The sequence below is a fragment of the Uloborus diversus genome, chromosome 7 (genome assembly GCF_026930045.1).
Source record: "Uloborus diversus isolate 005 chromosome 7, Udiv.v.3.1, whole genome shotgun sequence".
NCBI classification, from domain to species: Eukaryota; Metazoa; Arthropoda; class Arachnida; order Araneae; family Uloboridae; genus Uloborus; species Uloborus diversus.
Window position 1 is genome coordinate 56,597,085 of NC_072737.1, and position 23,246 is coordinate 56,620,330.

The following is a 23,246-nucleotide window of genomic DNA, read 5'->3' on the forward strand; positions in this document are numbered from 1 at the left end:
GTTTAGAAAAAGTATAAAGGTAAAAACAGTTCTGTGACTAAGCGAAAATCACTCATCCCCCCCCCCCCTCACGATGTAAAATGACTAAAAACCCTTTAAAAATAAAAAACAATTCTTTGCAATTTGAAATATTTTGCTAAAATAAACAAAAAATACAATAAATTACATAAACAGCATTTTTAAAATGTAAACAAATGATTGCGCAACTCTATTGTTTATAGCCAAAGTTGCCAAGCCACCACGTTACTGTAATCCAGCCGATCAGTGAGAGAAGCCAACTCTGACCAATTAGTGGTCCAATCTTTTGAACCAAAACTTTTTAAGCTTCATATATTGCCTAATTTGTTCCTTCCACCAAAGATAAAGATCTTCCATTGCAATGATCTTTTGTGTACAGAACTACCCTGTTGTAATTTATCTGGGCGAAAATAAAAAATTTTTCGTCTTTAAATTCCATCATCTTTTCCTTTAATAATATACTGATTAGTTTGATAATCCTTAAAGTGTTCTTGACATTGGTGCCAAAACTCAGATGGATTTAAGCCGAGAAAGAAATGTTGCTAGGTACGGTACTTTCTGATCATTTGGTTAGGACAACCTAAAGCACCGATCCGCTCACATGGTTTAACTACGCACGTTTTGCGTGAACCTTCCAGTACTTTAATTTAAAATATATCACGGTATCTAAAATCGTTGCTTTCAAGAGAGAAATGAAGGCTTCACTCTCTCTCTCTCTCTCCCTCTCTATGTTTTATCTATTCTCAATTGACATAATATCACAATAGGAAATTTCATTACAAAAAGCAGAGCTGGCTTTCTTTTTGTCCTTTGGCAACGGGTTAAATATTTATTTCAGTTCTCGCTCATCAATAAGTTAAGATAAATATTAATCAATTGGGAGATTTTGCCATCCAATGTTTAAATTAATTAATTGATTAACAAAAACTTTTCCGATTCGATCCATCGCACTTCGAAACCATGCTTGCCACAACTTAATTACATGCAAAAAATTTGATCAAAATCGGTCCAGCCGTTTAAAAGCTTTATGGTGACAAACGTACGCACAGAAGATTTTTATATATTAAGATATATCGCGGGGGAAGGGGGGGAGTCAGCAAGTTTAACAAAAAACTACAATATGAACTTATTTAAGGTGAACTATTAGCATCATTCTCTACATGATTACATTTATGAGCACCATAACTGCATAGTATATTTCACTTTCAAATTGTACTAATCATTTTGTCTTGCATAAAATAAATTTAAATAATGTGCATTAGGCAGGAACTAATTTAAGTAACTGACATTCAGCAGATTTTGCCACCTTTTCCGATCATTGAACATCTGTTTCTCAATATAAGCTTTGAATTTTGTATATATCTCTCTTTTGTATATATTTCTGCATATATCTCTCTAAACGTTAAAAAGAAAATAAATAAAAATAAATGTTTAGAAGGAAAAAACACCTGATTTTCCAGGAATTATTTCCAGTCACAGTTATTCTATCCTCATCATTGTCTGAAAGAGCAAATTTTTCAATTTTTGCTTCTAGGAACAAAATTCGTTACAGAAAAATGTAAACCTACATTTATTGATTTCTTCTGTTCTCTAAAAATCTTTAACATTTTGCTTCCAGAATATCAATCCGTTTTAATGTCGGTCTTTTTTTATGCCATTTTAACTTGCACTTTGCACTTAACTAAATCAACTTGTTTTTACAAAAGCTACATAGGGCTTTTTTTTTAATCAAACAACTGGGGTGGGGGGGGGGGGGTATCAACAAGTACGAGAAACATCTCAAAACAGATTTGAGTCGGTAAACAAATTAGAAGGGCAGAAAGATAGAGTCACAGCTAAAAATCTGAATGAGAGAAATAAATATAAGTATTCTAAAACCACTTTGTACATGGCTAGATATTGCAAAAACATCTTTTTGCGAGCTTGTTATAGCAATGCCTCCTAAATACTAAATGCCTGTCGCTTTCTCACTTTTAACCCAAAGCAAAATGATCCCAATAAGCAAATTTCGGTACTCTTGCTACTGCCATCTATCGAAGGTCAAAGGTTTTAGAAATTAATAGCGGAAGTAAGCAATTGGTTAACTTCTAAATTTAAATTTCGGAATTAACCAATAAACAATCACATTTGAAATGTTTGGATCCATTGCTATGACAGCACTTTCCTTGTATTGCCGCCAGGTAGTGTTGAAAGTGTTCCGACGGAGGATCTCTTTTTGAGGCAAATGTGATAGGCATTCGGTATTTAGGAGGCGTTTGTTATAGTCGGAAAACTTTAAGCCTCCTGAAATACTTTTTTACACCAGAGTTTTTATGTTCATATAAAATTTGCAAAATCACTGATATTTTCCTTTGCGAAAGTTATAGCTGGCATATAATAAATACTTTTACAAAAAGAAAATTTTTTGTCAGAGCATTCAGAAAGAAACATTTTTTTGCTCAAATGTGTATTCATTATTCCAAGTGTCCACTATTCAGAGGTAATTAAGTTATATGGAACAACCTTTATTAAGGGCTTGGGAGTCACAAAAATGCTGGCTAATTAGAGATGTCTGCTAAACTTTCTCTTTAATTCGCAATACTTGATTTCTATTTAGGCTGCCACTGTTGAAAAAGTTACAACTGAAAATGCAAAATTGAAGGCAGAACTTGAAGACCTATTAAAGCAAAAAGTATGTTAAATTATATTTTCTCTTAGTTTGTATCCAAAATGATAGGTGCACTATAGTCTATTAAGGCTCATGTGCCGTAAAAACCAATAGAAGCAATCAAAATAATATGAGTTGAATAAAAAAAATATTAGTGCATTTGCATCCTACTGCAGTAGAGTCTTGAAAATCTGAGTCTCAAAAGTTGGATGTTCCATTTAATTTGAGGTGCTTCATTTATATTTCAAAGTACATTTTTTAATAAGCTAAAAAATGATTTGGATTAAAATGAAAGTCTTTTACTATGATATAATTTCCTTATCTGCTTAAAATAATTTAGTAAAAAGATATGTAGGTGACAGTATCAACAACAATCAACAAGTGGCTTGAAATATTCATTGACTACTAGAGATGGATTAATAGATGTCTTGGAGATAACAACTTGATATGAAAATAGATTTAAATTAACTTTGTTTTACCTCAAAGATAAAAAAAACAGCCCTTTTGGATTATCCAATTGCAATAGTGCATAACTTGACCACATATGAGTTATATACAGTGGAGTGCCACATATCCTTTACCATCCCAAATTTGCAATTTCCGTTTCCCCCTTTTTATGTATTTTGTTTATGCGCTATGAATTCACTTTTCAAACTTATTTCTTTTGATCTATCGTCCGAATTGTGATTATTTGCCGAAACGGTTGTTTTAAATACATAATTTGCAGATAATAAGTTCTGCCTTAATGTTCTGCATTAAATGCATGCCCAGCGATGCTATCAAATAAAAAATATTTATTCTAAAAATACGCCTGTATTTTTTGTTAATATGCTGTATATTGTGTACTATTGAGGAAAAAATTAGAAATAACGCAAATTGAAAGAATATGCTAAAAGATTGCTGCAGAGTTGCAGTAAAATGCTGATATTGCATGTGGCACAATAAAAATAACATCAAAGAAAAAGAAAAATAAACCAAAAATGTAAAGAATTCAGCATGTAAAAGTTGAATGTGAATGATTTAAATTGAAAATAATTTCCAAGTTTTTTCTAATAGTCTGATCAATTTAGAAAATGGAAATGACAAAATTCCGACAAAACCAAATTTTTGTATGGACCTTGGGTTTATCATTATAAATAAAGTGCCAAAAGTCCCCATCAATGCCATGTGTTCTAAAAAAATTATTTGGGGTCAATGGTCAAAATTTTAGGTTTTTTGAATTTTTCTCAAAAACGTTAAGCTATATTGAAAACGTACCTCATACCCAGTTGTAGTGCTCAAAATTCTCTATGAAAATGGTCCTTATGATTTTTTCTCTAAGACAAACCATCAAAAGACAGCCAGTCACTTACAGAATCCATCTATTCGCATGTCTTTGAATAACATCTGGCTATTCTAGTCCGTGTGCCGTCGCTCACGAGTGAATAAACGTATTTATTACAAGCAACGACTGTTGTTTGTGTTGATCAATATTTTTAAAAAATGTCACAATTTTGTTTTATACCTGGACGAACAAGCCTCGCTCGGCTTTAAAAGAATTATTTTTTTTTTTCAAATTGTGTTTTTTTAAGGTTCAATACTTTTCCAAATATACTTGAAAAGCTTCACGTTAACGAAATATTATGTACTCGACCTTCTTATAACACTAAAGTACCAAACAAAGAAGATTCTGAATGTCATTAAATCAACATTTTGCTTTAAACTATCTGTTACGTTTGTTTCCACTATACAATTTTCTTGTCAGTAATTAAAATATTTTGACCTAAGTTTTGCTATGGTGAAATCGGTTTTTAACCGAATACTTCCTTTCATACTATGATGTGTTTCACGATTTTAGCCCAATCGAGATTTTCTTTTTGAATAAGTACTTTTAGTTTTTACGCCAGAAAATGCTACATACAGCATGATATCCATCAAAACTGATGATCCACAAACCATTCCAACAACAAAACATAAACAGTCTCAAGACATACGTTTCTTCGAAATAAAATTTAGATACGTGATTTTAAAAACATGTTAAATTATTTGAAGTGTAAAAAGAAAATAAATAAATAAAATAAAATAAAATAGGATGGTCAAGCAATAGTTTCACTTAAAAAAGAAAAAAAAAGCCTTACATCGACTTACATAATGCTTTTGAATTTGTTTTCAGCCAAGTATGTTTGAAATTAGCCAAAGTGGCCAATATTAGCCAAGCCTGGCAACCCTAAGCAAGTATAAAATTTTAAAGCAAGAAGAGACAAATTTTCATTGTTATGGTTGCAAATCATCTGCCTGATGCGTCAACTCACAGTTTGCTTCAAGGCTTAACACAATTTGACTTTATATTAAAAAACTGATTTTTGTAAAAAATTGCATTTGTACAGAAAAAACACTGACGTAGATGAACTTAGAATGCAAAACTACAATTAAATCCAAAATTTCATCCAAATCGTTAGAGCCGTTTCCGAGATAAGAAATATAAATATACCCACGAGAATTGCTCATTTAAAGATATAAGATTTGCAATAAACTTTTGAAGGTGAAAGTGTTGTGGTCAGTCTTGGAGTGCCAACTTTAATCGATGCAAGTGTCGCGAAAAGTAATGAGTTTGCTGATTATTTAAAAAATAGAAAGTCGCCCGTCAAGGTATGACGAATGAAAATTGCTTCAAATCTTCTGCATTTGAACAAAGTCATTGCCAGTTTGGTGATATTTTGATAGTTGAAAATATAACCCTAACTAGGGTGGATTAACCCTAAACTCCAGTAGGTAGCTTTCATTGTTGACCATTTTTTCTTTTCTTTATTCCCCTGAAAAGATACAGTCTTACCAGTAAAACTTAAGTTGCTGGATCAAGTTCAGCCTTGTCACAATAAAGCCTTTCCCTGGATGTTAAACATTACAAAAACATATTATCAAATTATCATGCCGTGGTGCGAGTTTCATTGTTGAATCACGTGGGTTAATCGATCATCGGCTATTATTTATATGAGGATAAGGATGAAAAATCCATTACAATTATCGTGAATTGCAGAAAATCATACACCCGGAAAAGTTCAATCTCTGCAGCAAAAAGACAACGTGAGGATAAACAGGCCAGTACTTCAAAAGTAAGTCCACTTCCTATTAGAGCATGATTAAGTGTTTCTGAATCCAGTTTTTGTTTAAAAAACACTGCTTGTATGAAGAGGCTGAGCGGATGATGAGGCTGAGAAGAAGAATGTGCAGAATTATCGCAAAAAAGTTCATGAAATTTCTGCAGTTACATTCAAAGAATCCCTTTTAAAATTAGCTTAAGATTGGTCTGATGATGTATCAAAAGCTGTCCTTGCACGCATTAATTTTGAGTATGATTTAGTCGCTGCTGATATTAAATACCATTATAGTTGTTCCAAATCCTTCCTGAGATTTAACACTAGCAGTAAAACTGGTCATCTTAAAAGTGAAGATGTAAACTCTGCAATGGACGAAATTTTCAAGTTCATTGAAAGTAGCAATTACTGCCAGTTTACGTTGGATGCATTAAAGAATGTTTGCCGAAATGTAGCTTTAGAAAACAGAACTATAAAAGTGCGATTGAAATTAAAATATGGTAGTAGAATTACTATTACAGAGAAGCCAGGAAAATTAACATTTATTTGTTTTAAATGCCAAGAGATTTTAAGTCAAGTCTGGTCTGATAAAAAAAACTTGAATAAAATGGAAAAACGGTGAGAACTTTAAAACCTGCAGCAGAAATTATTCGAGAATGTTTGAGAGTATAAATAACGATTAACTTAATCGCGCTCTAGTGCGTGGTGGACTTACTTTTGAAGTACTGGCCTGTTCATTCTTACATTGTCTTTTTGCTGCAGAGATTGAACTTTTTCGGGTGTATGATTTTCTCGCAATTCACGTGACTTGTAACTGAGGTTTGACTTCTTAAATAATGAGCAAACTCATCACTTCTCGCCACAGTTGCCTCGATTAAAGTTGGCATTCCACGACTCACCACTACAGTTTCACCTTCAGTCAAAAGTTTATTGCAAATAAAGCAAAATTGGGACATTTTTTAAAAATATTGATCAATACAAACAACAGCAGACACTTGTAATAAATACAGTCGAACCCCGATTTAACGAACCTCTATTTAAAGAATTTCGTGATTTAGCAAAATTTTCTTTTTCTCTGACCAAAATGAAGGCAAAAACCCCTATTTACCGAATAGTAAACCCCGAAACCAAGGGCGCCCATATAGGGAAGCAAGGGGGGGGGGGCTCAAAACACCTTAGAAATGAGAACTTCCTTGCTTTTAGTGCTTTTTTCTTTGCAAAAATGTATAAAAATTTCTTTTCCAGTCATCAATGAATAAGTTATTAAAAATGTCAAATTTTAATATCTCTAATCTGTACTGAAATCGGTTTCCATGGGGAAAATATTCTGCTAAACCATGGGGGAAATTTTTGAGCTCCCCCTTTAAAATTTTGGGCGCCCTTTCCCGAAATAAAGAATTATCTTAACAGCCAAAAAAAAAAATATATTTCTGTTAATTTGAGTTCAGAAATATTGAATTGTTTTTCAAATGTCACATCCATATTGTCCAAAGCAGAAAAAGACTTTTCTTGGAATCAGTAATTTTTGACGGGCGAGGGTGGGAGGGAAACCAACGAATAGTGTTTCTGATGCAGGAAGCAACAGTGAAACTCCCATTAAAACTGTTACTTTTTCAATTGCTTTACATGGCCTGCTAACTGTTAAAACATATCTCATGCAGCAGGCTGCAAAAGACACAGTATTTCCTTCCCTCCATAAAGTCGAAAGAGAATTATTTCGAGTCAAGTATCAAGGAAATTGTCAAACATCTATTACTCAGTAGTTTAAAATTTCAAATTAACAATCGTGTTATAAGTCGTGGAATACTGAATAAAAAATACACTTTCTAATTATGGATATTTTTGAGGAGTTGCTTATTAAGAGTTTTAGGTAAGGTATAAGTGCATTAAAAAAAAAAAAAAAATTCTCACCCCGATATGACGAATAACACTGAATTAATGTATAAAAATTTTGGTCCCAGTGAATTCGTTAAATCGGGGTCCGACTGTATGTTTATTCACTCATGAACTCAGTGCACAGACTAGAATAGCCAGATGCTATTCAAGGCCATGTAAATATAGGGATTCTGCAAGTGACTGGCTGTCTTTTGATGGTTGGTCTTAGAGAAAAACCCATAAGTACCATTTTTATAGAGAATTTTGAGATCTACAAATTTGGTCTGAGGTACTTTTTTGATAAAAACCTTCCGTTTTCGAGAAAAATCCAAAAAAAAGACCTTTGACCCCAAATAGCTTTTTTAGCTTACATGGGATCGACGGGGACTTTTGGCACCTTATTTGTTATAGTAAACCCAAGTTCTCTACAAAAAATTTTTGTTATTTGATCACTATTTTTATGTCTGAATTGAACGGACTGTAAATGGTGCCATTTACTTGTTTTTTCCCTCATGGTGGTGGCTACTCTGAGAACAAATATTTCTTTTGAATTTAAAAGTTTTGTGAGTGAAAACTAAAGGATTTAGTTTTATCATATTTTTTAAAATGATTTCAAAATATTAAATTGTCTCAGGAAGTAATTTTTGAATATTTTTAAGTTTTATTGTTTTATTTTTTTTGATTTTACGATACAACACAGTAAGAATACAGGCTTGAAATCAGCAAAATCCTAAAATCCAAAATTCGCACAACCACTTTTCCCAAGTTGTGCGGATTTTTGACCCTCCACTCGAGGGTAAATTTTTATTTACTCTCGCTAAGCATTTTTGTGATATGAGTGGTACTTAGACACATATACAAATGTCAGAATAAAAGTTATCAAAATGAATTCCGGGACTTTCAAAATATATTTTTTAGTAACCTACAAGTTCACACAAAAAATTGTTTAGACATCATAAATTTAGAGATACTTAAAATGTAAATTTGTGTTGAAATTTAAGTGATAATTTTTTGTGAAGACAATACATTCTTTTTATTGTACAAAGATGTAAACCTTCCACATCCTTATGTCCTCCAAATAGTTAAAATTTTAAATTGCTAAGAATTTTTTGGATAATCCAAGTTATCAGGAGCCCCAATTACCTTGAATTTTCGAGAATGAAAATAATCTCTTATTTTTGTTTAATAGAGTGGCCGCTGCTTATATCAATCATGTTTGTTCTAAAGAGTTATGATTCCATAAAGCAACTGATTCATTTAAGTGACTAATTTAATAAAGCTGGATTTTGTTCTGGTTTTGGCGATTTGATTCATTAAAGCAGCTGATTCAATTAACCGGCATCCACTGTATTTGCAGGAAAATTAAAATAAAAAAGCATGAATACAAATTCATAAAATGATACAGAATTAACAATTGAATTTTTAAAAAGTTTTTGTAAAATCAAAGCAAAGAATAATTTCTATCACAGGGTTCGTACGCCCTTGGAAAACCTTGAAAAGTGCTTGAAAAAAAAAGTTCATTTTCAAGTGCTTGAAAAAGTTTTAAAACCTTGAAAAAGTTTCTTAGTGCTTAAATTCTCTCAAAAATCAACGAATTGTGCTTAGAAGTTTTAAAAAAGTATTTCACCAATGCAATTTTCTGAACATGTGTTCAGTATGCAACATCGCGAAAAATTGCTTCCGTGTTTGGGATTTCAATCCTTTTGCATCTTGTAAATATTTTTATATTTTTGGCAATTAGTAGTTATTTTGACACTGCTACATCAGATTAGCTTATTTTATTTTTTATTTTAATAACTAAGGAGTTAAAGAATTTATTACCTTGGTCTTGTTTAATTATTTGCTTATTTATTTTTGCAATTTTGAATGATTATCTTTACCTAATTTTTGGTCACAACAGATTTTTTAAAAAAATATATAAATTTCAGCAGTTGAGCACCTAACAAATTAACTTAAAGTTTGTATTTTAAATATAAAGTTGATTTATATAATTTTATTTATAAGTACATCATTTTTTTATGTCTGCTAAAATAAATAAGGTGTATAACAGGGGTGGTTGTGTTATGATTATTCACTTGAAATCCAGTAGTGTTCGTTTTTATGCTTTTACCTCCCTATATCTCCAATTTTCCCCTTTTCCTCAAATGTTCAAAATTACTACTTTATTAAGGTTGTGGGTACTTGGAGCTTACTGAAAGAGGCTTTAATCAGCGAAGGAGTAGATAGCTTAAGGAGGGTCATTCATCTTCATTTGGATCTAATAAATTGACCAGTACCAGCCTAGTTAGGGGGTCATGGCACACTAACGAGGTACGGGGAGATATACCGTATCTCACGGTGAGCAAGACCCACACATTAAGGGGTAAACACCCAGCTGAGCGGAAGCTCAGTATGGTGACCTTCCCCGGCGCAATAAGCACCAAGCCCGTCCGTAGCACAGACGACTGTCGACCGCCGCACTCACCCCCCGTGAGATGGAACCTAAGGCCTACGGCTAAGAGGTGGGGTGTGTGCGGAGAAAAGTACCAGCCTAGTTAGGCCCAGTGCCTGTTGCTGGTTATCAACAGGCACTGGGCATGGTATTTCTATGCAGAATATTTTGACTTAATAAACTATTTTATGAATTGTATGCATAGCAAAAGTTATTGTTGTACATATGTATATTCAAGTAATAGGGGTCTTAGTTTTAAAAATTATTCCCCCCCCCCCCCTCGCCCCATTTTGCTCTTTGAAACTTTCAGGTAATTTTTTATGAACTCACAAATCACAATTACACCTGAATATTATTGCCTTTATAAATTTAAATTCTAATTTCAACAATAACCCATTTTTTTCCCAAAATAAAACTACTTTTGTCATAATATATGTCAACTTCTTGTGAATCTTTTCAATTTCGAAATATGGCTCTATAAATCTGAACTTGCACATTTATTGTCTATTGCAAGTTAATCAATGAAAGCTTTATAGGCTCAAGTTTGCATTCAGAGCATTTATCACTGCTTAAGCTGCTTTTGTATATTTTGAGGTGTAGAGACTGGACTGTGGACTTTCATAAACTTTTCTTACTTCCTAATTTTTAAATTTACTCGAGGACAGTTGAAATGCTTTATTGGTTGAACAGCTAATAAATACATACGAATAATTGATTTGCATACTTATAAATGATTTGCAAACCTAATATTTTTAGAACTTAATAGTGCAAACTGAAATAACTTTCTGGGTAGTGTTTTTGTCCTAACTGCCCTTATATTGTAATAAACCACTGTATAGATATTGGAAATAAATGTTGAAACCGGGGGGGGGGGGGGGAGTGACTTCAAAAACTCCTCTCTGGCAATGCCATTGAACTTGGGTATTTTAGTTTCTTCCCATAAAAGTTAAAAGCACTTATGAAAGGTTTTTTTTTAAAGTATTAATTTGCTGATTCTAGAAAATATACAAACCTCTGACTGCTGCAACCTTTGAAAAACCTCAAAATTAAACCTCTTGGTATCTGCTTCTCTTTATGACCAAACTTTTCAAACATTTTCAGAAAAACTTTCAACGCAGTAGATCTTTCATCAAAGGGTCTCTCGTTGTAGAAAAAGCAATTTTGTTTTCCTATACTTTTTTGTATTATTGCCTTATTTCTATGTGTTTGTAGCAAATGAAATCTGCATACAATATTTTTAGTACAAATTTATGATATTGCCTTGAAAACAAAATTTTTTACCTTGAAAAGTACTTGAAAAGTGCTTGAATTTTTTTCCTCCTAAAGGGTATGAACCCTGTATCAATTTGAAAGATATTTTTTTTTCATTAATGTGAAATATCTTCTCTACATAGTATAAAATGAAGTCTCCAAAAAGCGTCTGTGTGTTTGAACTCGCAAAACTCAAGAACTACCCGGCCGATTTCACTGAAATTTTCACAATTTGTTCCTTTAAATCCTGAGAAGGTTTGCAGACCAGTTCGAAAACAATTCAATGAATAGTTCTTTTTTATTCCAATTTAAGCCCAATTTTCGCATAAATTCCCGAATATGGGGGTGAAAAATTACTCGCAATTAGTAATATTATATATCGTTGGAAAGGGAAGAATTTTCCGCGTTCTACGCAATTTGTTCCAACGCTCTAACTTAATTGCGGCGAGAGTTATTTACGTTTTTAGCTCGAATTTGTTTAGGCTTAGCTGAAATTTAATCTCTTCATTAAATTTATCAATAGAAAGTGAAGGAATTGTCCTACAGTTTTCTTTTTGACACCATTGAAAAGAGCTACCTTTTTTACTCCAGATCTAACTCGACCTATGGTCAGAAGTTTAACCCTCTATCTCCATTAGAAAAAAAGTTACAAGCGAATTAAATGAAGTTCAAAAATCTGTTCTCTATTCAAGTTTTTAAAAATTTTATTTTGCGTTTCCATGGTAACGCTTTTTGAATCCATTATTTCCATCTTTCTCATTTTCAATTCTGAAACTTATTTTATTTTGTGTTTCCATGATTACGCTTTTTAAATCCATCTTTCTCATTTTATTTTAATTTCTTAAAAGTATTTTAATATCTGTCGTCATTGCTTGGAGGGGAAATTTTGCATGATGATTTTTTTTTTCTTTTATTTATGCCTGATTGTTGAATATACGTCACTTGACACAATTTTTGTTTTCAAAATAGATCGGGCAAAGCCGGACAACGCAGCTAGTCTTTAATACAATGTAACTCGGGATTTTTTTATGTAGGAGTTTTATGTGTAGTTTCCCCAAGTGAAAAAAAAATTACTTACAGTATTTATAGGGCTTTAGCCAAAAATAGCCAATCTGTGTGATAATCACACCACATTCCTAAAATTGTAATTATACTTGAATATTTATAACATATTCTTTAGTGCATTCTGTAACTTTAATATGCAAGGTTTATAATGTGACTTAATAATTTCTGGTTTGATATTGTTCCACTGTTCTATTTTTCACTGTAATTTCTTATTTTATAAAATTAACTAAGTGTTTAATGATTTGTTGCAATACATTAAGATATTAATTATTATTCATGTTGTTGGCTTGTCCATGGAAGGTCTAAATTGAACCGAAGATGGTCCAGACAGCCTCGGAAATTTTAATGCAGTTATCCTCATAGAGGTCTGCGTGTGTTCATGTTAGTGATTTATGCTAACTCCTTTTGCATATGTCTTTCAACTTTGACAATAGTTGTGAGAGTACATTGTGGAAAATGTTGCTAAAAACTAGTATATTATATAATGTAATTTTGGGATAACAAGAAGCATTGTTTTCAAAGTGTTATTCACATTTTGTTTCTGAATATAGAGGTAATTGTTTACTTCTTAACTTGCCATAGTTTAGCAAAAGATTTTTTGATAATTTTTCATGTAAATATTACATTGTTTTTAAATTTTTATTTTGACATTTTTTATGAAATATTTGAGCAAACAAATAGATGCAAAAACATGCATATCAGGTGAGGGGGGGAGCACTTTTTTTTTTTTTTGTGACCTGAGCATTTGAAACCGATAAACAATGCAAACGGTAGGTGTAGGGGACCTTTGGGTTTGTATATTTTATATCTTTAAACGAGCAATTCTTGTGGGTATGTATATATTTCGTATCTCGAAAACGGCTCTAACGATTTGGATGAAATTTTGGATTTAATTGTAGTTTTGCATTCTAAGTTCATCTGTATCAGTGCTTTTTTTCTGTAAAAATGCGATTTTTTACAAAAAAACAGTTTTTTAATATAAAGACGATTTGCAACCATAACAATGAAAATTTGTCTCTTCTCTTTTAAAATTTTAAACTTGCTTAGGGTTGCCAGGCTTGGCTGATATTGGCCACTTTGGCTAATTTTAAACACACTTGGTTGAAAACAAATTCAAAAGCATTATCTAAATCGATGTACGGCTTTTTTCTTTTTTAAGTATTGCTTGACCGTCCTATTTTATTTTATTTATTTATTTTCTTTTTACACTTCAAATAGTTTAACATGTTTTTTAAATCACGTATCTAAATTTTATTTCGAAGAAACGTATGTCTTGAGACTGTTTATGTTTTGTTGTTGGAATGGTTTGTGGATCATCAGTTTTGATGGATATCATGCTGTATGTAGCATTTTCTGGCGTAAAAACTAAAAGTACTTATTCAAAAAGAAAATCTCGATTGGAATGAAATAGTGAAACGCCTCATAGTATGAAAGGAAGTATTCGGTTAAAAACCGATTTCACCATAGCAAAACTGGCTCCAAGGTCAAAATATTTTAATTACTGACAAGAAAATTGTATAGTGGAAACAAATGTAACAGATAGTTTAAAGCAAAATGTTGATTTAATTACATTCAGAATCTTCTTTGTTTGGTACTTTAGTGTTATAAGAAGGTCAAGTGCTTAATATTTCGTTAACGTGAGGCTTTTCAAGTATATTTGGAAAAGTATTGAACCTTAAAAAAACACAAGTTGACAAAAAAATTATTCTTTTAAAGCCGAGCGAGGCTCGGTTGTCCAGGTACTGTCTATTATATTAAATTTTCACTTTTGTTCAGAAATTGTTTCATTCCTATTTAGGTTAGCATTGTTGAACAAATGACCTTAGAAAACTCAAAGTTGAAGACAGAGCTTGAAAAGTTGTTAAAGCAGAAAGAGCTTCAAGAGGTATTAAATCAAAAAGTTTGTTAAATTATATTTTCTATTAGTTTTTATTTAAAACAATGAATTAAAGTTCTGATGCATTTGGGTGCTCGTTCATAAGTTATATTTTATTGTTAGAATAAGAGTGGCATAGATTATCTTAACATGGTTTCAAATAATTGAATGTTTTGTAAAAACAGCTGCAAAAGTATGAGAACTGAGTGAATTTAAATTTCAAGAAAAGTATTTGCATTTAAACCTTGTTACTATTTTTATTATACATCAACTTGTAAGAAAAGTAAATTGTTTTTAATTAACTTTTAATGAATTACACTACTGACATTCTAAAATTTATAGTGAGTTTACTGAAAGAAAATCAAATAAAGGTAGAGACTCATGAGAGTTTTGCTTAGCCTTGCAGAATCTTCCAACTATTTGTCCAGTCAGCTGCATGGAAAGTAACTTATGCCACTGTCATTCTCACCTGAACAGCAATTTCAATTAATGAACAAGCTTCATATACTTCTAGTGGGCAATATCTTTTGGAATTTTTCAGTGCAATTATTGCATTTCTTAGAGGAACTATAAAGAAACCATTATCAAAACTTAACTCAAATTGGAAAACCTTTTGACCTATTCCACTATCATCCTAACTCCTAACCTATCTCCATATCATTGCCTCAGAGCGACAGTAAGCCATCTAATCACAGAAATAACAATAAGATGTCCTACTGTTGCTCTGAAGCGACGATATGTAGGTACTAGTAACCTGTTACAATATCTTTCTTGTGACTAGATTAAGCTATCCAACATCATAACTAAATTTTGAGTGTATTTATAATATTATATATTTTTTATTTAACACTAACTTATACTCAGAATTGTACCTATATGAGGACTGTTAGAAAATTATCCGATCTTTTTTTTTTGTGGGAAAATCTGGTCACCCTGGTATGAGCTGACTTTGAACCTATGTGTGCTTGCATGAATTTTCTTTCATCTGTCAATACTGGCAGTTGCTGGCAAACAGAGTTTGGCTGACATAGTGTATAGTGCTCTCCTTAGAATTTCTAATATCAAGGAAAATGAGGGAATGACTAGAGCAGTTACTTGCTCATAAACTCCAAACAATTAAATTCCGAAAAAAATTTTAAGTAAATGATCTAAAGTTAGGCTTTAATTTATTGATTTGAAAAAAAAAAGATGTATGCTCAAAACGTTTTGAAACTTTTCCTTGTTTTCTTAAAGGAATCTAATAGTGATCTAATTGCTGCAAGTGTAAAAGCTGAAGTAGTAAAAGTGGAGCCTTGTCATGTATGTATAGTTATTATTTCTTATCATTTGTTAAAAATTTCTCTGCCTGATGAAACTTAATTGCACATGTTTTTAGAAATATTTTATTGAAAAAAAAGCATTTAAAGATAAATACAGTGGAAAACAAGTACAGATCCACACGGGGGTACCCCTTAAAACACTAAATATAGCCTAAAGCTACATTTAGCAACTTATATTTTGAAATATTAGTCTCAAATCCCCTACTTGTGTTTGATAGTTGCACTTTGATCCCCTTTTTCAATAATGCCCTCCTCCAAAACCCGAATAGAAAATTTATAAAGCCCAGCTCTTCTTAAACCGCAACTTCTCATAAATAAACAGTAATTTTTTCAATTACTGCATTGCAAAAGTAACAGTAATCTGTAGTAAATTATGCTCAAGATGATATTTCCTCCTTTGTCCCTTACTTCTTTCATTGAAAAAAAATGAGATCTAAGACTGCATCACGCCAAGGATGTAGGAAATAATCACCAGTCACTTTCAAGGAATCCCCTTTGCCTGTAGGGTAATAAAATAAATTGCAAAAAGTATCTCAATCCATACCTAGGTGTTTGAAACTCCCCATCACTATGACTGAACCATCTCTAGCCATGTTATAGGATTTGTAGGGCTGTAAGGACTATTTGCTGCTAATAAATTAAAATGAAAAGTAATAGTATAAAAATGTCTTATTCTGGTCTAAAGAGTCCCGACTCTCCTCACTTAAGTTGTGAATTAAAGCCTTTGTGTTTTCATTAAGTATGATTTAGCAGATAGTTTGAAATACATAGTTCCATTTTCAAAGACACTAAATAAGAAATTAGTACACTAAAATTTACCAAATAGTAATTTAAAGATTTTATGTTATTGTTGACATTTTTGCGCATAACTTTAGCTTATTACATTGATTTTGTTGTGATACATTTCTGAATTTATCTTATTGATAAAGTGAACTATGGTATATTTTGAAATTAGTGTTCAAGAATGACTTTTAACATGTTCAAGAACAATTTCTGCAATTTCAGTTGTATACTTGCGGCAATTCTTGAGTTACTTAAACAAAAAAATTTTTTTTAGAGTGCTGCAGAAGAAACAACAACAGTGGAAGAAAATGGAACATTGGAGAAAGGAAGAGTTAAACCTAAGGTAAATTCATTCTTTAAATATCTTTATTTCAAATGAATAAAGTTCTATGACTAATGACAGGACATTTTTATTGCATTTATTCCTTAAATATAGTACCATATGTCATTGAGTGAAAAATTACTTACCTTGTTGTAGTTCTTAACAGGGAACCACACAATAGTGTAATAGTGAAAAAAGTTTATTTGGTAGTAATCAAAAGTTCATATTGAGACAGATTTTCAATGCAAAAATTATTTGCCCTTATTCGACCATAATCAAGATATATGTTTTTTTTAAGTCTGCCAAAATTTCGACACAAGTACCGAATTTAAAGACTTTGCAAGAAATTGCTCTCAAAATTTCGCTGTCTGCATTCATCTACAAATTGTGTGAAAGTTGTCTTCCATTACTCCTGTGGAGTACACTGTTTTGCTTTTGTTTCCCTACTAAAGAAAGATACAGTCAGTCCTGCTGAAACAAATATCAACGATTCGGACATGCCTTATTCGATCAAGTGGGTTATTTGATTGTATGGGAAATACAAGAAACATATTTTTGAAGTATTTTGCTGGTATTATATTCATTATTACTAGGAAAAATGGCAAATGATTCTTGGTACTTAAATATACACATGAATTTCACACAAAGATAAAATTACTTAATGTTTTTATGTAAATGATAATAAAATTTCATGTACTACATATGAGGCAGTGAAAAGCAAAGGGAAGTAAGTGGCTAATAAGAAAAAAAATTTTAACAGTTGGGATTCAAATAATCGTGCAGCATTAAATAAAAGTAAGATGGGCTTACTTAAGGTTTTTTATACAAATGCTCGTAGTATTAGGAACAAGATGGAAGAATTGAAAAGCATAATAATAGACGAGAGGTTAGATATTATTGGAGTTACCGAGACATGGGCTACCGAAAGTGATGATGATTTATTACCTATTACTGGGTATAATTTGTTTAGACAAGATAGAGTAGGTAAAAGAGGTGGTGAGGTTTTATTTTATGTCAGAGACACTTTAACTTGCAATGAATTGGTAATTAACAATAAACCTAATGAGATTGATATGATTTGGCTGGAGTTGATGAGCAATAAGGGCAAAAAACTACGTTTAGGGAACATTTATAGGCCACCCAACTTAAGCCAGGGTCAAGATGAACAGATGTTTAGTATTATTAGTGACATTTCAAGCAAGGGGTCAGTCATCATAATGGGAGATTTTAATTTTCCAGGAATTGATTGAAATAATTTTTACCATAGTAATAGCAGAGAAGAGGAAATTTTGAAAGTAATTTGTGACTGTTTCTTAGATCAAATTGTAACTCAGGGTACTCGACAGGACGTGATTTTGGATCTAGTTTTCTGCGACATGGAAGGTTATGTTCAGGGGTTGTGTGTAGGGGAACATATTGGAGATAGTGACCACAACAGTATTAGGTTTGGGATTAAATTTGATATGCACAAAATGGAGAATTTTAGGTTTGTGCCCAATTTCAGAAATACTGACTTTGTGGCACTTAGGCAGAGTTTAAAAGCAGTTTTTTCTTCTGGATTGGACAATAGCGATGTGAATCTTCAGTGGGCAGAGTTTAAGGAAAATCTAGCGAAAACGGTTGGGGATCATGTTTCCTTTAGGAGAAAGGGTGTTAACACTAAAATTTGGCCAATGTAATTCTCCAGGGAAACTAAAGACGCTCTAAATTGCATGCAAGTCGCTTTTCATAGGTTTAGAGAAACTGGTCACAGTGCAGATAGGCTCCAATATTGTAAGGCAAGGCGTAAATTTAGGTATTTGGTACGGATTCAGAAAAGAGAGTTGGAACAAAGACTGGCAGATAACATTAAGAGGAATCCCAAGAGGTTTTTTGCATACGCTAATTCGGGGAAAGTTCGAAATAGTCATATTGGGCCACTGGTTGGTGAGCACGGAATTTTAATTCAGGACGATAGTGATATTGCTAATGTTCTTAATAACTTTTGACACAAGCTATAGTACAGCTTGAGGACTTTGTATTTTCCAGGGATGACGTTTTACTTCATTTGAAAAAAATTAAAGAGACTAAGGCTCCGGGACCAGATAATATTTGTCCAAAAATTTTAGTTGAATGTGCGGAGGAATTAGCAGATGTAATCGTTAATATTTTCAATACTTCTTATAACTCGGGGACAGTGCCAGAGGACTGGAAGCTGGCTAACATTACACCACTCTTCAAGAAAGGGTCTAAAGGGAGTGCGGGAAATTATAGACATGTGAGTCTAACTTCAGTGGTTTGCAAAATTTTTGAAACATTGATGAAAATTAAGATAGTAAATTTTCTAGAGACTAATAATCTATTGACTAGTTTTCAGTACGGTTTCAGAAAAGGTAAATCTTGCGCAACTAATTTATTACATTTCTATGACAAAGTTACCATGGCTTTGGACAATAAGAAGCCTGTAGATGTTGTTTACATTGATTTTAAAAAAGCTTTCGATAAGGTACCGCATGTTGCTCTACTTAGCAAATTAGCTGATATAGGAATAGGAGGGAAAACTTTCATTTGGGTAAAAAACTGGCTGACCGGAAGGAAACAAAGGGTAGTTGTAAGGGGAAATTATTCTAATTGGAGTGAGGTCTTAAGCGGGGTTCCTAAAGGATCAGTGTTTGGGCCTGTTTTGTTCATTGTCTTTATGAACGATATTCACAAAAATATTTCTGGGAACATGAATTGTTTTGCTGATGATGTCAAAGTTATGGGGACTGTAGAAAATGAAGAACAAGCAAATCAGCTGCAAGAGGATCTAGATCATATTACGGAGTGGGCTGATAAATGGGGTATGGCTGTTAATGTTGGGAAATGTCAAGTGCTACATTTAGGGCATGGAAATAAGTGTACAAGTTATTATTTGCAAAGTTCAGTCGTTAGTCAGGCAGACAAAGTTACTTATCTGGGGTCTTAATAAGTCAGGATTTAAAGTTTAGCCAACAGTGCAGCATTGCTAGTAACAAAGCCAATAAGATGCTTGGGTTTATCAATAGATCTATTTCAAACAAATCTAAAGAAGTTCTGCCCTTATATAGAAGTTTGGTAAGACCCCATTTGGAGCATGCTGTTCAGTTTTGGTCTCCTTATCTTAAGAAAGATATTAATGTATTGGAAAGGGTTCAAAGGCGGGCTACAAGGCTAATAAATGGACTTTCCCACTTAGATTATGATTCCAGGCTTAGAAGGCTAAAAATGTACAGTCTTGAGCAAAGAAGAGACCGAGGGGACATGATTCAGTTGTTTAAATTTATTAAAATGAAAGATGTTACAGGGCTGAAGTTTGGCACTGAAAACAGGACAAGGGGTCATTGTTTTAAGCTATTTAAATCTCAGGCTAACATGGATATTAGGAAAAATTATTATTATAGCAGGGTAGTGGAACCTTGGAACAGCTTACCGGAAGAGGTGGTAATGAGCAAGGGAGTAGATAGTTTTAAGAGGGCCATTGATCTTCACTGGGGATTGTAAATTGACTAGGGACCAGTCTAGCTGGGCCCAGAGCCTGTTGCTGGTGGTCACTTTTGTATTTGTATTTGTAAATTCAAGGGGTGTTATAATTTGGAAGACACTTGGCAACATATCGCCAAGTTTTTGGTCTCCAAGTTTTTTCTCCAACTTGGCGACAAAAATCTGGCTTTTTTTTGTTTTTTTAAATTTTAAATTGGTTTTATTTTGGCCATTATTCGCGATATTTAGAGAGTTAACCATTGAATCACATTCAAATGCCAAACATTTGGAAAATTAATCTATATAAAATGTTTTTTTGCTTCAGTTCGCGACAACCATTTGGCAAAAATATTTAAATGTTTCTTTGCTTACTCCAAGGCACTACTATTATCATAAAATTAATGTAAAAAGTCATTTGATGTACACATCAACTCGTTTTTTTTTTTTTTTTTTTTTTTTTTTTTTTTTTTTTTTTTTGTGCTGAAGCACAAAAAAGCTCTTACTCAAAAAATATTCAGCTTTTTGCAGATTGACCATGTGTAGTACCTTAGTAAAATGTTAGTTGAATCTTTTTCAATGTTGAAAAATGAGCAGCATAGACTGACTAATAAGCATCTTGTAAAAATTAAAAACTTTAATTGGCAGAATCTACAGTGGGAATCGAATGAATATAAATTGGCAAATTGGCTACGACCAAAATGGGAGATTCAGAATTATGCTATGTTCTAATCTTGTATATCTATATTATTTATTTACTTGTTTATTTTTGATGTTCAGAGATTTCAATTGATGTTTGTACACTAGTTTAGTTGCTGTGTTCTACTTTCTCATCCTTCTTTATTTGTTCCTAATTTGTTTCGTCATCTATAAATAAATACCTCAAACTCATCTATATGTATTAACAATTTTATTTTTCCATTATTAGAATAAAAGATTAGAAAAAATTAAAGGTGAAAATACTTCAAGCTCAGATGAGGAAATTAAAATCATTTGTGAAGTAAGAAGCTGTTTAAATTTTGTTATGTACTTCTTCCAAAAATGAATAATTTCGAAACCTTTTATTTATTAATTTATTATTTTCTCTTTTGCTTTATCAACAGTTTTTTCTTTAAATAAAACCTTTTCCATTAATAAAAGCTCAATTCTTGTAGATTTTAAATTTTGCCTTCATAATGAACCTTAAATAAAAGAAATCCTCATATATATAATAGCCAATGATTGAGTCACCCGCGATTTTCAACAATGAAACTCGTGCCACGGGATAATAATTTGATAATATGTTTTCGTAATGATGTATAAAATGCAAAGAAAGGCTTTATTGTGACAAGGCTGAACTGGATCCAGTAACTTAACTGTTTTACTAATAAGACTTATTTCATGGGAATGAAGAAACGATTAACAATTAACACTATCTACTGGAGTTTAGGGTTAATCCACTGGAGTTAGGTTACAATTTCAACTATCAAAATATCACCAAGCAGGCAATAGCTTCGTTCAAATGTAGAAGAGTAGAAGCAATTTTCACCCATCATACCTTAACGAGCGACTTTCTAGTACTTGAAATAAATGATGTTTTAATTTGTAAAAAATGATTGAAATTTTTAACAATATTTAAGTTTGCTTTAAAAATTCCTTTTTTTTTGCTCTAAAAATATAAAATTATTGCAGGAATGTTATCAATTGTTACAACTCACATCATATTAATAATTTTCTGCATTACCTGCTGCAGTAATTGTTTAATTTATTTATTTTTTCAATTTGTTGTTTTTCAATTTGTTGTATCGGTTATTTGTCAATATGTTGTTAATGTCAGTTTCTTATCCCTTAAAAATCCCATATCTTAGTATTTTATTTAGATGTTATAGCTTGTTCTAACATAAGTGATGTTAGCTTTTCTAAAGGTAATATTTTTGTGTGATTCACATTTTCTCCTTTAAATGTTAAAATACATTAGTTTACTTTTGAGTTATTTGTAAATACTTGAGGCAAACCCTGAACGCTAAAAGGTAAGATGTTAGTAGAGGTATGTAGACTCGAACAAGAATTTTATTTTCTTAAAGTAAAGTTTGATTTACATACTACTGGAACATCTGCAAGCTATATTTCTTTTTGGATTGTTGCAGAAAGGTTTGCGAGTGCTCAAAATGGAAACTGAATTTCTGTTGTAATCCAAGACAAGTTGGTTGTTGATATATAAATCAGGTTAATGGAGAATTTTTTTAATGGTTTTTTTTGTGGTCTGTGGGAGAACACATTTACTTGTGCCCACAGGAATTGCCTAAGGTGCTTGTCACTTGTGCTGCAGTTGAAAAAAAATACTTGGGGGACTGCATCATCATTGAAAGGTGTTTATTAGACCCTAAAAAGTCAGTTTAGATTACTTATATTGGCTTTAATTTAAGAAACAGATATTTACTTTTTTAAATGTGCTTTGAAACCAATTTACATTAAATTTTCATCATTTTTACAATGATAAGCCAATCATTTTTGGGAACAGCGTGCCCTCTACTACTACTGCAGCAGTTTGTTATTCTAAATATATGTTTTGATTAGTTATTTTATGAAAATTCTTTTACAGAGAATAACAAAAGCAGTCCCAAAGAATGTGCAAAGCAAAACTATCCCTAGGTCAAAAGTGCATCAAGTAAGTTTTTTGTTTTAATTTGCTTCAAGGAAGCGAAGCAGTTATCTTACCATATTAAATTAATCTGATTAGAGAATATTAAATCATCACAGTGTTAATTTCAAAGGCGACATTTTTTAAACTTGAGCTTTTGGCATCATGAAAAAAAATTTATCTTAATACAAATGTGACCACCAGCAGCAGACTCTAGACACAGCTTGGCTGGCCGTAGTCAATTTGGTAAGTTTTTATCAGTGTATATCCTTAAAGGTAAATTTCAAGTTTAGTTTAGATCCCAGTCAAACGACAGTGCTTGTCCAGTTTCTGCTTTACAATGTGCACTCATTTTATTCCACTGGTGCTGCTTCTTTTTATTACTACTTTTCAAACAAGGACTTTTTTTTTAATATGAGACAGTTGTAGGTGAACATTTTTGAAGGAATTAAAATAAAATCTACCTTGAAAATGCTGTCAAGCAAGGG

At 32.1% G+C, this 23,246-nt stretch overlaps 1 protein-coding gene across 1 annotated transcript in view; it reads left to right on the top strand.

Moving 5' to 3' along the window:
* LOC129226697 (uncharacterized) overlaps positions 1-23,246 on the top strand; it is a 133,906-nt gene that overhangs the window by 91,951 nt on the left and 18,709 nt on the right. Inside the window, exons 19-24 of the mRNA XM_054861326.1 lie at positions 2,615-2,689; positions 14,160-14,246; positions 15,471-15,536; positions 16,614-16,682; positions 21,067-21,138; positions 22,720-22,785. Coding sequence (XP_054717301.1) covers positions 2,615-2,689; positions 14,160-14,246; positions 15,471-15,536; positions 16,614-16,682; positions 21,067-21,138; positions 22,720-22,785 — 435 coding nt within the window. The remainder of the gene's footprint in view (positions 1-2,614; positions 2,690-14,159; positions 14,247-15,470; positions 15,537-16,613; positions 16,683-21,066; positions 21,139-22,719; positions 22,786-23,246) is intronic.